General features: G+C 32.6%; 2 protein-coding genes across 2 annotated transcripts in view; one reads left to right on the top strand and one right to left on the bottom strand.

Moving 5' to 3' along the window:
- Positions 1 to 1,606: 1,606 nt before the first annotated feature.
- On the bottom strand, positions 1,607 to 3,291 carry tmem203 (transmembrane protein 203). The gene is given in 2 exon segments (NM_001002519.1): positions 1,607 to 2,549; positions 3,169 to 3,291. A coding segment is annotated over 1 exon segment (423 nt). The 5' UTR covers positions 2,344 to 2,549; positions 3,169 to 3,291; the 3' UTR covers positions 1,607 to 1,920.
- A 480-nt stretch (positions 3,292 to 3,771) lies between these two features.
- The window catches only part of alad (aminolevulinate dehydratase), an 11,725-nt gene continuing 1,615 nt past the window's right edge, over positions 3,772 to 13,881 (top strand). Inside the window, 11 exon segments of the mRNA NM_001017645.1 lie at positions 3,772 to 3,806; positions 5,131 to 5,253; positions 5,385 to 5,435; positions 7,692 to 7,788; positions 7,900 to 8,035; positions 10,455 to 10,538; positions 11,204 to 11,292; positions 11,378 to 11,433; positions 11,555 to 11,642; positions 11,853 to 11,939; positions 13,095 to 13,224. Coding sequence (NP_001017645.1) covers positions 5,135 to 5,253; positions 5,385 to 5,435; positions 7,692 to 7,788; positions 7,900 to 8,035; positions 10,455 to 10,538; positions 11,204 to 11,292; positions 11,378 to 11,433; positions 11,555 to 11,642; positions 11,853 to 11,939; positions 13,095 to 13,224 — 937 coding nt within the window. The 5' untranslated portion in view covers positions 3,772 to 3,806; positions 5,131 to 5,134.

Raw genomic sequence — 13,881 nt, 5'->3', positions numbered from 1 at the left:
TCTGCGTTCTTTTCTGAATGGTCGTGAATGAGCAAAACTGCAAGGTGTTTGGTGCAACTCAGTCAGAAAAGTAGTTACACGTAAATTAAAATCAGTGTATGTTTGCGCGCACTTGATTATATGTTTGTTGTTTGTTTTTTTTCATGGTGGGCACAATATTTGCTGAGGGGCCATTGTCCCATTACTGAATTAAGTCTAGAAAGTCATCTGGCCATAAACTAGTTTTAAACCGATCAGTTAAATGGATGATTATAAAATGTATACATTTAAGTAAATATATGTGATCATATACTGTTTATCATTTAGCTCAGTGGTTCTCTAACTTTTTTCATCAAGTACCACCTCAGAAAAGAATTGTCTCTCCAAGTACCACCAAAATGAGCAGTATTGAAATACAGTAGCGTAGTAGGCCCAGTAAAGCAGCTACATATCTGCACAGTTAAAAAAAGTGGCAGATTACCTCAGAAATATAGGCTATATGTCATATATGGCATATTATATACATCATTTTTAATAAATTTTGAAATGTGTTTATCATGTACTTGACATATTTCATTTCTCCGTGTACCACTAGAAGGAAGCCTGCGTACCACTAGTGGTACACGTACCACAGTTTGAGAACCACTGATTTAGCTGTTATTTGGTGACAGTTTTAATGACATATCCTTTGAGGACGTGGTACAATTACTGTCCTCGTCACACTCATAATCCAGTTTTAATGAGATTAAATAAAAGGGCACATAAATAAAGATTAGCAAGACATCATAAGTACCACGCGTCAGGTTAATTATAGACTGTATCTAGATTGCTGTAGTCTGTTATGGGGAATTATCCTCAAAATCTCTTTGAAGACAGGAAAATGTGTTCATTTAAGATATGGATGTGCGACCTTTAGTACAATTGTTGCCATTTACAGTTACAATGGGTTGCATAATGTCCAGTTAGGCTTAATTTGTCTAAACATCTGTTCGAGGAAATTATTTTATGCTATCACAAACTGAGTGCAAGGTCCAAAAATAACACGACTTATTATTTACAGTAACTCTGCCCTTGCTAACAGGAAATGTCATGTTAACTGTATGATCACACATCTGAAATTAACTAAAACGATAAAGGGCATTTCATTCAAACAGCACACCTGCTACCATTTATTCTTTTGATGCAAGACAGAATATTGTTTATATATATATATATATATATATATATATATATATATATATATATATATATATATATATATATATATATATATATATATTCATCTCACTACATTATTCATTTTAACATAGGCCCTTCTACAATTTTGAAGACATTTTTTTTTCCTGAGATATGCATGAGATAAACTTGAACTTTAATGATATCACGGTGCTCCTAACATCATAAAAACATTAAACAGTGTTGCTGTGGATTTATTCTGCAACGAACAATTGAATGGCTTGTACTGAGTGCAGCTTGTTTGATAAAAAAAAAAGAAAATGCATGTTATAGTACCATCTAGTGGATATTACACGTCATTTATTTACCGCATCAGCAACTTGAACATCTAAAAACTGCTGTCACCTAAAGTAATAATACCAAATTAAAAAAAGCAGCAAGAGAACAAGTGTTTGAATGTTAATGGTTTATTTACAACTGTACAAACAACAATAAAAGTACACTAACACATATAAAGCATCATTGACGGTATTCAGAAAAAATCCAGACCAAATAGCACTTAAGGACAATAATAATAATCAAAAACTGCACATTTTAAGCATTGTTTATGATGCCATGTATACATGCTTGTGCCAGAAATTGATTTGAACATAAAATAGACAAGATCACAATAAATGTGTAGTTCACAAGGATTCACTCTTCATGCCTGCATGTGTCCATGTCATACATATAAGTCCATTGGCATGAGTGCAGACCATTTGTCCTTTAATTGACACGACAAGCACGAATCATGAGCAGCTGTAGAAGGATGAAAAGTGGGGATACAATAAGCCCGAACCACAAATCTTGTGCCCGTTCCTGTTCGGCCAGTTTCTGGCACAGCAGTACCTCACACACCAACTTGAGGCTGAGCACGGTCAGCACCCACAGCAAGCGCAGCACTGCAAGACGCTTCTCTCCTTCTTGATAGAGCCGGATGGATACAATGGCGGTGAAGTAGGTACTGAGGCCATCAGCAGTGAACAAGGGTGAGAAGACAAGCCACCAACTCATTTCAAGAGTCTGCTTATCCACGTCCATGTGCAGCGCCACCAGCACACTGAAAACCAGCAGTGCGCCCAAGTGGAGGAACAGTTCGAATGTGGCAAAGCCCAGCCATTGCACCAGCTCTCGCAGAGAGAACAGCATTATTAATGGCTGCTGCTGATTATTAATGGCTTTACCTGGTCAACCACTAGTATAAGGAGTTAGAAGGGAAGAAAACCGTTCAAATAAGTCAGTGGATAAAAGTCTATGAAAAACAGACTTCACTGAAAAGTGTTTTGTTATTTTGGCAGCATCGTGCTCCTTTTGAGATGGACCCAGTCCACTTTCTTGAGATCCATTTAACAAATCTGAAAAAATAAATGATGGAAAAACACTTCATTATCCAGTTCATTAAATATATAATATATAAAATTTTATAAAATGATTGAATATAGAATATAATTATAAAAAGGGGTAAGTGTATGTATAATATATATATATATATATATATATATATATATATATATATATATATATATATATATATATATATATATATATATATATAGTTATTGTACACACACAGATAGATAGATAGATAGATAGATAGATAGATAGATAGATAGATAGATAGATAGATAGATAGATAGATAGATAGATAGATAGATAGATAGATAGATAGATAGATAGATAGATAGATAGATAGATAGATAGAAACTTCATTTTGAAAAATATATACATTTGTTCCCCACGGTTTTGTATTCTTGAACTATTAGATTACAATTTATATTATAACATACTAAAACTAAATCAAATTTAAATACCCGTAACATCATACAGTATGTTTAAAAAACACTTGCAGTTACATGTAGATTAACGTCGATCATTTTGCGGCATTGTTTCTATAAGGTTAAACAAGCTTGCTGTCAGTTAGCATGAGATGACGAGTACTAAATGTGCCAATGATACGCTGAAAAAAACATTTACCTCACAGATATTATTCGCAGCGACGGCTGAAGGATAACATAACGTAAACCTACATTTTTAAATGGTCGTTAATGAACGGGTGGGTTGACAGCGGTGGATAAACAGCTGTAATGAACACAAGCTAACCGATGTGAGCTATTTACCTTGCAAAAGGAGCCCAATGAGCTATCGCGATATTTCAAATACAAATCATCTATTTAGGAAATATCGCGAGACCACCGAAAAAAAATTCTACGGAGGCCGAGAAGCATAAAGACCTTTGATATGACAGAAATGAAAAAGGGCTAGAATGACAACCCCACAAGTCACAGAATTAACACGACAGGCGTGGCTTATCTGTACTGGGGTAACTTGTTCTGTTTAGAACCCCATATGGTTCAGCCGTTTTTATACTTTGTATAGTACACAATGCAAAAAAAAACTAGAATAGATATGACAATATCGTACTTTCTCAATAAAAGTTGACTAACTGGGCCATCAATCGCCCTCTAGAGGAAGAAAGGTTTGGTGTAAACACTGACGGAAGATTTCCTCTCAATGAAAGAAATGCACATGTCGTTTGAGGTTTAAGGAGCAACTCTGCAGTTAGCAAGATCTGGGTCATTTACGGTTTCTCATTCGCGGCGACTAAACACAAAGTAAGTTAATCCCAATTCAATTTCTGATAACAGTTTGTTAAAAGTTTTAGACGCTTTATGTGTCCGTAACATTAGCATTTTAAAGTATTTATTATGCAGTGTTTAGGACGTGCAATATTGGCTAACGTTAAAATAAACCTGTCAAAACTAACCAATTGCAGTTGTTAAAATATTTAACCAAAAAGTTAAATGTAGGCACTGCTTTTTAAAGTTTTTATTAAATTATGTAACTTTCCAAAAAGTACTTTTGTCATAATTATTGAAGTTATAATCTTTATAGAATTAGTTGATAACGCAACATGCAAGATTTAATCAGTGCGTTATTAAGGTTTGCTGCTTAACCATTCCCACCATTGTTTAATTACCATGAGTCGGTTATTGGTGCACCTTACTTATTGCAATTATTGAAAATACTATTTTCTGTTAAATGTAGTTGATTCAGTTACGCAACTGGTCAAATGTGTCTTGTGAGTATGTCTGCATGCCTGCTTTCTTGGCATGAGGAGAATGTGTCAAGCTTTACATTTTACTCATTCATTCTTAAGTTTTATTGTTATAAAGTCAGTCAGTGGACAGAATAACAAACCAATCCGGATGTGTTCTTAGCCATTTCTATCCGTTATTAATGTTATTTGTTTATTCAATTTACTTTTACTTGTTTTGTTAAGGCCAAACATCTTTTTTATTAATTTTGGTCTAATCAATGTTAATGATATATTTTACAATTGAATTAAATTATTATGAATTTTATTTAGGAATCCTATTACATTTAAAAACGAAATAATTTCACTATTAGAAATAATACATGGTTAGGTGCATTGTTTTAAAATGCCAAATAAATTGAAAATTTCTAATTTTTAAAAAAAATTATTTTAATTGTTTTTGGATGAAAACTGTTTTCAAGGTATACTGCAGCTTGGAAAATTCAACCCGCCAAACCGCCAAAGTTTTCTGCTATACCGTTCCGATTTTTAGATTTTGTTTAAAGTTTTTTTGTGTCATCCGTATCTCCAGTCGAAAAGATATCCAAGGATGCCATTTTAGCAAGCTTTTTTGTTTTTTACCCAGACATTTAAAAGAAATATATTGTGGAGCAGTAATCAACAATATTGTGAAACCATCATAATTTTATCCATTTTTATCATACCATCAGAATGTAGTAACTGGCCCATGCATACTCGTTGACTGACATTTTTTGTTTGTTTGTTTGGTTGGTTGGTTAGTTTTTGCTGCTGTGGTATATGAAGCTAATTCTGCCACCATGTCATACAGTATGTTGAGCCAATTTTGTCACTAAATGTTTGTTTTCGATTTGAATTTATAGCACAATGACACAGCCAGCTGAATCTATTCTACACAGTGGTTACTTCCACCCTACTCTCCGATATTGGCAGACCTGTGCTTCAGAACTCAGACCAGATAACCTTATATATCCTATCTTCATTACGTAATGCATTTCTTCTTTATAATAATTTGTCACTTTTTTATATTCCTTGTTCATAACCAAACTTTTTACAATGTTTGTTTTATTTAATGAAGGTGGAATAATTAGGTCCCTTTCTGAATTCTTTTTAACAGTGACAGTCCTGATGCAGTTGAACCAATTGCAAGTCTCCCTGGTCAAGCAAGGTATCAATTATAGCTCATGGTCTATTTACAACATTTCCTTTTGTTTCATCTTCATTCAGTACATTCAAATGGGGGTTATATGCAACAAACCTCATTGCATCATTACCAGTCATTTTACTATTATCCTTTTATTTCAAATGCAGCACAAATTTATCATGTATGATTGATATTTCAAATAATGTTGGTAGCCAAACAGTTTATGTTTTCTATTGGATTTCATACTGTCAGTTAAAGGGATCGTTCACACAGAAATGAAAATGTACTCACCCTCAAGTGGTTCCAAACCTTTATGGGTTTGTTTATTCTGCTGAACACACAAGATATTTTGAAGAAAGTTAGAATCCAGAAATCAATGACTTCAGGTTTTCAGCTTTCTTAAAAATATCTGCTTTCATGTTCAACAGAAGAAAGAAACTCAAACAGGTTCTTGACAAATGAAGGGTGAGTAAATGACGACAGAATCTTTGGAATAAACTACTTATTAACCATTTGAATTTAATCATTGAATTAAAAAAGAGGCAACGAGACTTCTAATAAAATTCCATATTGAAACACAAGGTAGTTTGGGACAAGAGACTATGTGGATTTCAGTCATATCTTATTTTAATAATTTTTCTTGACTTTGATATTTTGAGCAAGATTATTGGTCTAAATGAAGACTATGGATTTCAATCAATACAATAACCATTAATACTTTTTTAATGTGAAGTGAAAGTCAAGATGTGTACAACAAAGATGGAGTTTGAATGTGAAGTTTGGGCTGGCAGGCTGAGATAAGCTTTATGTTGGGTGGAGATGGAGGTTGCCAACAAAGCAGATAGATAAGCCAAGGATCCGTTTATTCTTAGAGATTACATATTTTTGCCTTAGTTAATTGTTAAAGTCAGGTTTGGTTATTTTGTCATTTAACTGACGATTAATATAAAATTGATCAACACGTAATATAATGGAAACTCTTCTAAAGGAAGTCTTATCTTCTTAAATGTTCAAAAGTTATAGCTGGTGTCCTCATGCCTAGGCCTTCATGTTAAGGCTGAACAAAATATAGTTTGACATTATAATGTGTGTATCTGCAATAGTCACGTCGCAGGATTAGATTGTTTATTAACAGTTAAAAGATGGAGATAATATTAAATGTATTCACTGTTAAAGTCAGAATTGTTTTAACTGTTTGTTTTTTTTACCTATTTCTAAACATAATAGTTTTAATAACTCATTTCTAATACCTGATTTATTATATCTTTGTCATGATGACAGTAAATAATATTTGACTAGATATTTTTCAAGACACTTCTATACAGCTTAAAGTGACATTTAAAGGCTTAACTAGGTTAATTAGGTTAACAGGTGCACTGCATAGAAATAGACTTGATCATACCAGTCGATCTAAATTAATACAGTCTTTCCAAATGGAGCTGTTCAATTCACCTGTTGAAATTTACAATCGTATCGCAGCAAAACAAAATATCACAATGTCAGATTTTTCCAATATCATGCAGTCCTACTTCATGTAGTGCTAATGTTTCATGTAAAATAAATGGAAAACAGTTTATTGTAAAATGGATAACTCTTTATTCTGTTGAACACAAAAGCAGATATCTTGAAGAAAGCTGGCAACCTGGTACCTACTATGGAAGTTAATGGTTACAGGTTTTCAAAATGCCTTTCCTATCTGCTTTTTGTTAAACAGAAGAAAAATGCATAAAGTTTTATAATCACTTCAGGGTAAGTAAATAGTAAGTATGTACGGTGCTCAGCATATATGAGCTTCTAAAACATATATTAGTTACAAATCTCTCATTTAAATTAATATATTTTTATAGTCAGTACTGAAGCCAAATCTGACAAAATAACTTATGATAACTCTCCAAAATTAGCACACCCAAATTTATATGTTAGGACAAAATATTTAAAATTTAAGAAAAACAAAAATTTTTAAAAACTTTGTTGAAATTTTGTAGTTTGTCATTTTGTTTTCCAATATTTTGAATGAATTTAGTTGTATTATCTTTCCATTTTTAAAGATAATCGGTGAGTAAAATATAATTTTAATAAATATATGCATTTAAAAAAATAATTTTATTAAAATGCACCAAGATATATGACCTATATGTACTAATAAAGTTATAAAAATATTCATTGGCAAAATTGGATGTATTCAATTATGCTGAGCATTGTGTTTGTTTTTTGGTTGAACTATTCCTTTTAGAAATCTTTATTCAAGTTATGATGTGATGCTCATTCTCCTGATTGTAGATACGGTGTTAATAAGATAGAAGGTTTACTTCGTCCCCTTGTGGATAAGGGCCTGAAGTGTGTGCTGATTTTTGGAGTTCCTGCAAAAGTTGCAAAGGTCAGTGAGAAATGAAATGGCCTCAGTAAGACTGCTGTCAGTAATTGAAGTGCACGTATGTTATAAAGGGGTTGATAAAACATCTCAATGTCCCCTCACTTGTTTTCTCAGGATGAAAGGGGCTCTGGGGCAGACGCAGATGACACTCCTGCAGTGCTGGCTGTAAAGAAACTACGGAGCACGTTCCCTGAGCTTGTGTTGGCCTGTGACGTGTGTCTCTGTCCGTATACCTCTCATGGACACTGTGGTTAGTTAAAAAAAACTCTGTCTGTTTAAATATACAGTTGAAGACAAAAATTTCAATTTCAATTTTTTACTTTTTTAAATATTTCCCAAATGCCGTTTAACAGAGCAAGGATTTTTTTCAAACTATTTCTTATAAAAAAAAATTTCTTCTGGAGAAAGTGTTTTTTGTTTGACTTAGACTACAATAAAAGCAGTTTTAAATTTATTAAAAAACATTTTAAGCAGTAGTTTGTTTTTTTTTGATTGTCCACAGAACAAGCCACTGTTATACAAGGACTTGTTTAACTGCTCTAACTTGCCTAGTTACCTTACCCAGTAAAGTCTTTAAATATCACAAGATAAAAGAAATCAGTTATTCGAAGTGAGCTATTAAAACTATTATGTTTAGAAATGTGTATCTTCTCTCAGAGATTGGAGGAAAAATTTAAGGGAGGCTAATAGTTCTGACTTTTTACTTTTATTATTAATTTAAATAGTTTATTATATATATATATATATATATATATATATATATATATATATATATATATATATATATATATATGTGTGTATGTATGTATGTATGTATGTATATATATATATATATATATATATATATATATATATATATATATATATATATATATATATATATATATATATATATATATATATATATAATTTAAAAGATCTACCAACAGTTTGAATGCAGTATTATTAATAATTTTCAAATAATTCTTAGGCAAAACTAAAATGAATTTGGCATACGCTGATAATAAGCCTTGCCTAAAGTAGTTTCATGTTATCGAAATCAATAATATTACTAGTCTAAGTAATATAAAAATAAAACACTGAAACTAAAATACATGAAATAAAATTTGGCATCATGACCTTATAATGCACACTATTGATGCATAATTAATTAGAAGTTTTGCTATAAATAAATGTAACCCTGTTAATAAATGTTTGACCTTTTAAATTATTAACTTCACATTGAAGGAGTGTTAGATGATAGATATAATAGAAAAAATGAAGCCGTAAATGATTAAGGTTAAACAAAATGATTAGGGTTAAAAAAGCATCAAGTCTTCAAGTCTCATATGAGAATAAGGACCGGAAATCCAACAATTAGTCAATTATGAGCCAATTATATCCATCATTATGGTTATTACACCTCAAGAAATTTAAATCATGTATGTCAACACATTTGATGGGATTTTGTCATTAAACTGCTCCAGGCCCGGATTGGCTAATCGGGAGGACCGAGAGAATTCCTGGTGGGCTGGTCCGTTTTTTGGCCGCGAGGGCCGGTGTCCCTAGCTCCTGAATCTGTTGCTCTCAGCAGTTACACTTTTTAATTTTATTTATTTACTTGACCACAGCCTTTTTATTCATTATTTCACCGCAACTCTTCTCTTTTCATCTGTTTTAATGATTATAAAACTCAGTTGTGTCTCCTTTCTGAACACCGCTAATGTGGTCCTGCGGTTAGCACGTTAGGTTAAGACGCCGCGGATCCGGGTTCGATCCACGTTAGAGTAACTTATTGTTTTCATTTTTATTGTTAAGACATATAATACTGTTAGGGTTGTTGAACATTTGAAGTTCTATAGCAGCTGTTTTCTCAAAAAAAAGACGTGATAGTGTCATTAGAAACTGATTTGGAAATGACCTTATTTTAATATAGTCAGTCGTGAACTGAGGTGGGCCGGTCTGAGGCTTGAAACTCCAGGGCTGAAAAGGTGTCCCACTCCGACCCTGAACTGCTCCAATGTGTTGGACTCCTTTCTCCCGCATCTCATCCAATGCCTCCTGGGCTACTTTCAAAACTTTTTAAATTTTAGAGCTTGCATTAATACATTTATTAATGTACTTTATTTTCATGAGCAATACTAAATATTAAGCATGCATTTATGAGCCGAGTCTGTGAATTTCACTAAAAGTGAAATAAAGATTGAGCAAAGCAGCACAGAGGCTTGAGCCATTAGCAGCTGACTAATGCAGGTATTAATGCAATAATTAATGTTTTTATGAAAGAGCGATTGAGCTTGTGTGTTACAAAACCGCAGCATTGACAACACCTTTTTTTCTGCATGTGTGTACCAGGTACCTACATCATACCTGTGAGTTTGTTTCTACAGGAGAGAATGTTTGTGTGTGTTTTCATTAAATGATATCATTTTTACATTTACTTTATTGTTTAATATATTTATTTGCTTGGTCAGTGCCTTTTTGAGTGTTATAGTCTGTAAGCACCATTTAACAGCATTGTAATAAATAGGGACTGCAAGGTCATAAATAGCAATGTGGTAACTACATTTGTGACTGCTAAATTACAAAAAATTATATACATGTATTTAAAATCTTTTACCTACTATATTTAAATAAGCCATTTATTACCATATAAACATTTATATTACCATATTATATGACTTTTTAAGGAATCCTACGTGAAGATGGCAGCTTGGATAATGCCGCAAGCTGTTTGAGGTTGGCTGAAGTTGCTTTGGCATACGCTCGAGCAGGTTAGTCCTAAATTGTTTTTATTTGCAGTTACATTATACATAATGGGCCTCGTTTGTGAAACTAGCAAAATGAATTTTGAATATATTTTGAAATAAGCTGGCACCATTGACTTCCATAGTATTTGTTGTTGTATGGAAGTCAGTGGTTACAGTTTTTCAGTTTTCTTTAAAAAATGTTCTTTAATATTCAGCAGAATAAAGATTGTTTGGAACCACTTGAGGATGAGCAAATATAAAGTAAATTGTAATTCTTTGGGTGAACTATACCTTTAAATATTTATTGTCATGCATATGGCTACATTTATGAAATCTACTAGAACGAAAACTTTAAAAGGGACTTGAGATATTCTACTGCATTCTCAGACATGTCATTTACATATTTTGCTATAATTACATGCAGGCATTAGGCTAATTGTGATTAAGTGTGCCATTCGCTCCTACCATATTTATGAATGATTAGAATGTATGAACATTTACTTGTAACACAGTGTTTTAACTTTCATATATTTATGGAACATATTGTCAATCCAGAGGATAGTTTTCGGGAAGATCTGGTTATGCACAAATAACACTAAATTCAAACGAGGCCCAAAATGTGCATTTTTGTAAAAATATATCTAAGAGTCATCTGTATTATATGAGGCCACACTTTATCCTCCCGTTAGGCTGCCACATCATTGCCCCTTCAGATATGATGGATGGACGAATTGCAGCCATTAAGCAAGCTCTAATTGCCAATGATCTTGGCAACAAGGTTCAGAGAAGTGACTTCTGGATATACATAATAGAGTAAAACAGATTATAGCAGATACTGATTCAGTCTCTTTTGCCTTTTTTAGGTGTCAGTGCTGAGCTACAGTGCTAAATTTGCATCCTGCTACTATGGACCGTTCAGGTTGGATGCAGTTATTCTTTAGTCTTGTGTGGTTATAGAAGATGAGAACACTGAGATGTTTTATTCATTATATACCAAAATTAAAGAAAATAACTAGTTTAATTTCTCCTTACACTGAAAGAGATGCTGCCCAGTCTAAGCCTGCTTTTGGAGACAGACGATGTTATCAGTTACCTCCTGGTGCCCGAGGACTAGCACTGCGGGCCTGTGTAAGAAAATAAGACATCACAAAATGAACCAACAAACTAAAACGTTCTTTGCCTTTTTTGCATTAATGTGATCTCTTGTGTCACATGTAATCTGAACTGCAATGTTTTTACTATATTACTATAACAGCATTGTAGCAATTGTTTTTAAACAGTATGGCATGCTCCAAATAAAGAACAAGGAAAGTTTTCTCTCCTTTTTGTTTCTATTAGGACCGGGATGTGAAAGAAGGTGCTGACATGCTGATGGTGAAACCTGGATTACCATATCTTGATATTGTGCGAGAAGTGAAGAATAAGGTAATTTTTGTTATAGATAATTATCTATTATAGATAAAGACAAGTTATGGCATCTTCTATGTCAGTTTCTTTTTACATTGAACAAATTTACAATTATTTATATATATATATATATATATATATATATATATATATATATATATATATATATATATATATATATATATATATATATATAGTCAGAATTATTAGCCCCTCGTTTAAATTGAGGGAATATTTTTTAGGCACATTTCTAGACATAATAGTTTTAATAACTGATTTTTTTTTGACATGATGATAGTAAATAGTATTTGACTAAATATTTTTCGAGACACTTCTATACAACTTAAAGTGACATTTAAAGGCTTAACTAGATTAATAAGGTTAACTATGCAAGTTAGGGTAATTAGGCAAGTTATAACGATGTATAACGATGGTTTGTTCTGTAGACTATCGAAAAAAAGGGGCTAATTTTGTCCTTAAAATGGTGTTAAAAAAATGTAACAACTGCTTTTATTCTAGTGGAAATAAAACACAAAAGACTTTCTCTAGAAGAAAAAATATTATCAGACATCCTGTGAAAACTTCCTTGCTCTGATAAACATCATTTGGGAAATATAAAAAAAAAAAAAAAAGATTCAAAGGGGGGCTTATAATTCTGACTTCAATATATATATATATATTGTTGAGTTTGAGTTGTTACCAAAATGTGGTTCAATTCCATTACAACAGCTCCTTTAGAAATATTATTCCCAGGAAAAAAACATGACATATTCAATACTTATTTCCCCCACTGTATATACAAATTTCTCTTTAAAAATATTAATTCAATTAATCATGTTGAGACTGCTGTAAATTTCTATAGTATGTATGTATTTATATATCTTTAAACTGTAAGTGTACATGGGTTGGACAATAAAACCGAAACACTGGCCAATTTAGAAAGGAGAATTCATGGCTAAGTTTGACCAGCCTGGTGGCTAATCTTTATTGGGGCTCTACACCATACTAAGGAATTATTTTGGTCTAAAACAGGCGTTTCCGTTTCATTGTCCAACCCCTGAATGTTTTATTTTATTTAATTTTTTATAAATAAGTCAAATTAAAATTAAAGTAAATTTATAGAAAGACCATCATGTTTTTACTAGTCTTACTATGTAGTTGTCTTTCTGTCAGCATCCTACCCATCCACTGGCTGTATACAATGTATCAGGTGAATTTGCCATGTTGTGGCATGGAGCTGAAGCTGGAGCTTTTGACTTGCGTACTGCAGTGATGGAAGCTATGACTGCCTTCCGTCGAGCAGGTGAGAAGAGGGATACACAAGTTCAAGTCATCAAAATTGACTGATACCAGGTACTCCAGGGCCCGGTTTTTCAAAAGGTTTAATCCGGATAAAATTGATCCGGATTTAGTAATCCTGTTTTTGCGATCCGTGATCACGTAGTCCAGCTTACTTTTTGAGCCAGTTTTTCAAAGCAACATTGAATTGGTTCAATCTGATCCAGATAGGAACTTTTCAGGATCACTAAATCTGGATTACCAGTGCTCAATCACAATGTAGATGGATAGATAGGCCTATGTAAAGAGCAACAAGTAGAATAGCCAGTGTGGGGTAAATATAACTTTATTTTTATTTGAAATGAAAACTAAGAAAATTTAATAAATAATAAAATAATTATAATAATAAATAATAAAAGCAAGAAAAAACCCACCCCATCCTCTTCCAGCAATCCAGTTATCTGAGATTTACAACACTACATTGAGGATATTTAAAATAAGTTTCAAATATAGATGTATTAAATAAAAAAAAAAATTGTTGAAACCTCCACAATAATGTCAGACTTCCTCATCTGATGTGGAGGGAGCAGCTTGTCTGGGCGTATTCTTTAGGAGGCAGATCTCAAGTGTGGTCTTGGTTTGCTGCAGTTTGGTCAGAGTCAGTTGTTCCTTTGCCAGATGA

This window comes from Danio rerio, chromosome 5, assembly GCF_049306965.1.
Source record: "Danio rerio strain Tuebingen ecotype United States chromosome 5, GRCz12tu, whole genome shotgun sequence".
Lineage (NCBI taxonomy): Eukaryota > Metazoa > Chordata > Actinopteri > Cypriniformes > Danionidae > Danio > Danio rerio.
Note: the sequence above shows the minus strand (reverse complement) of the source record. Positions and strands in the feature narration are given on the sequence as shown.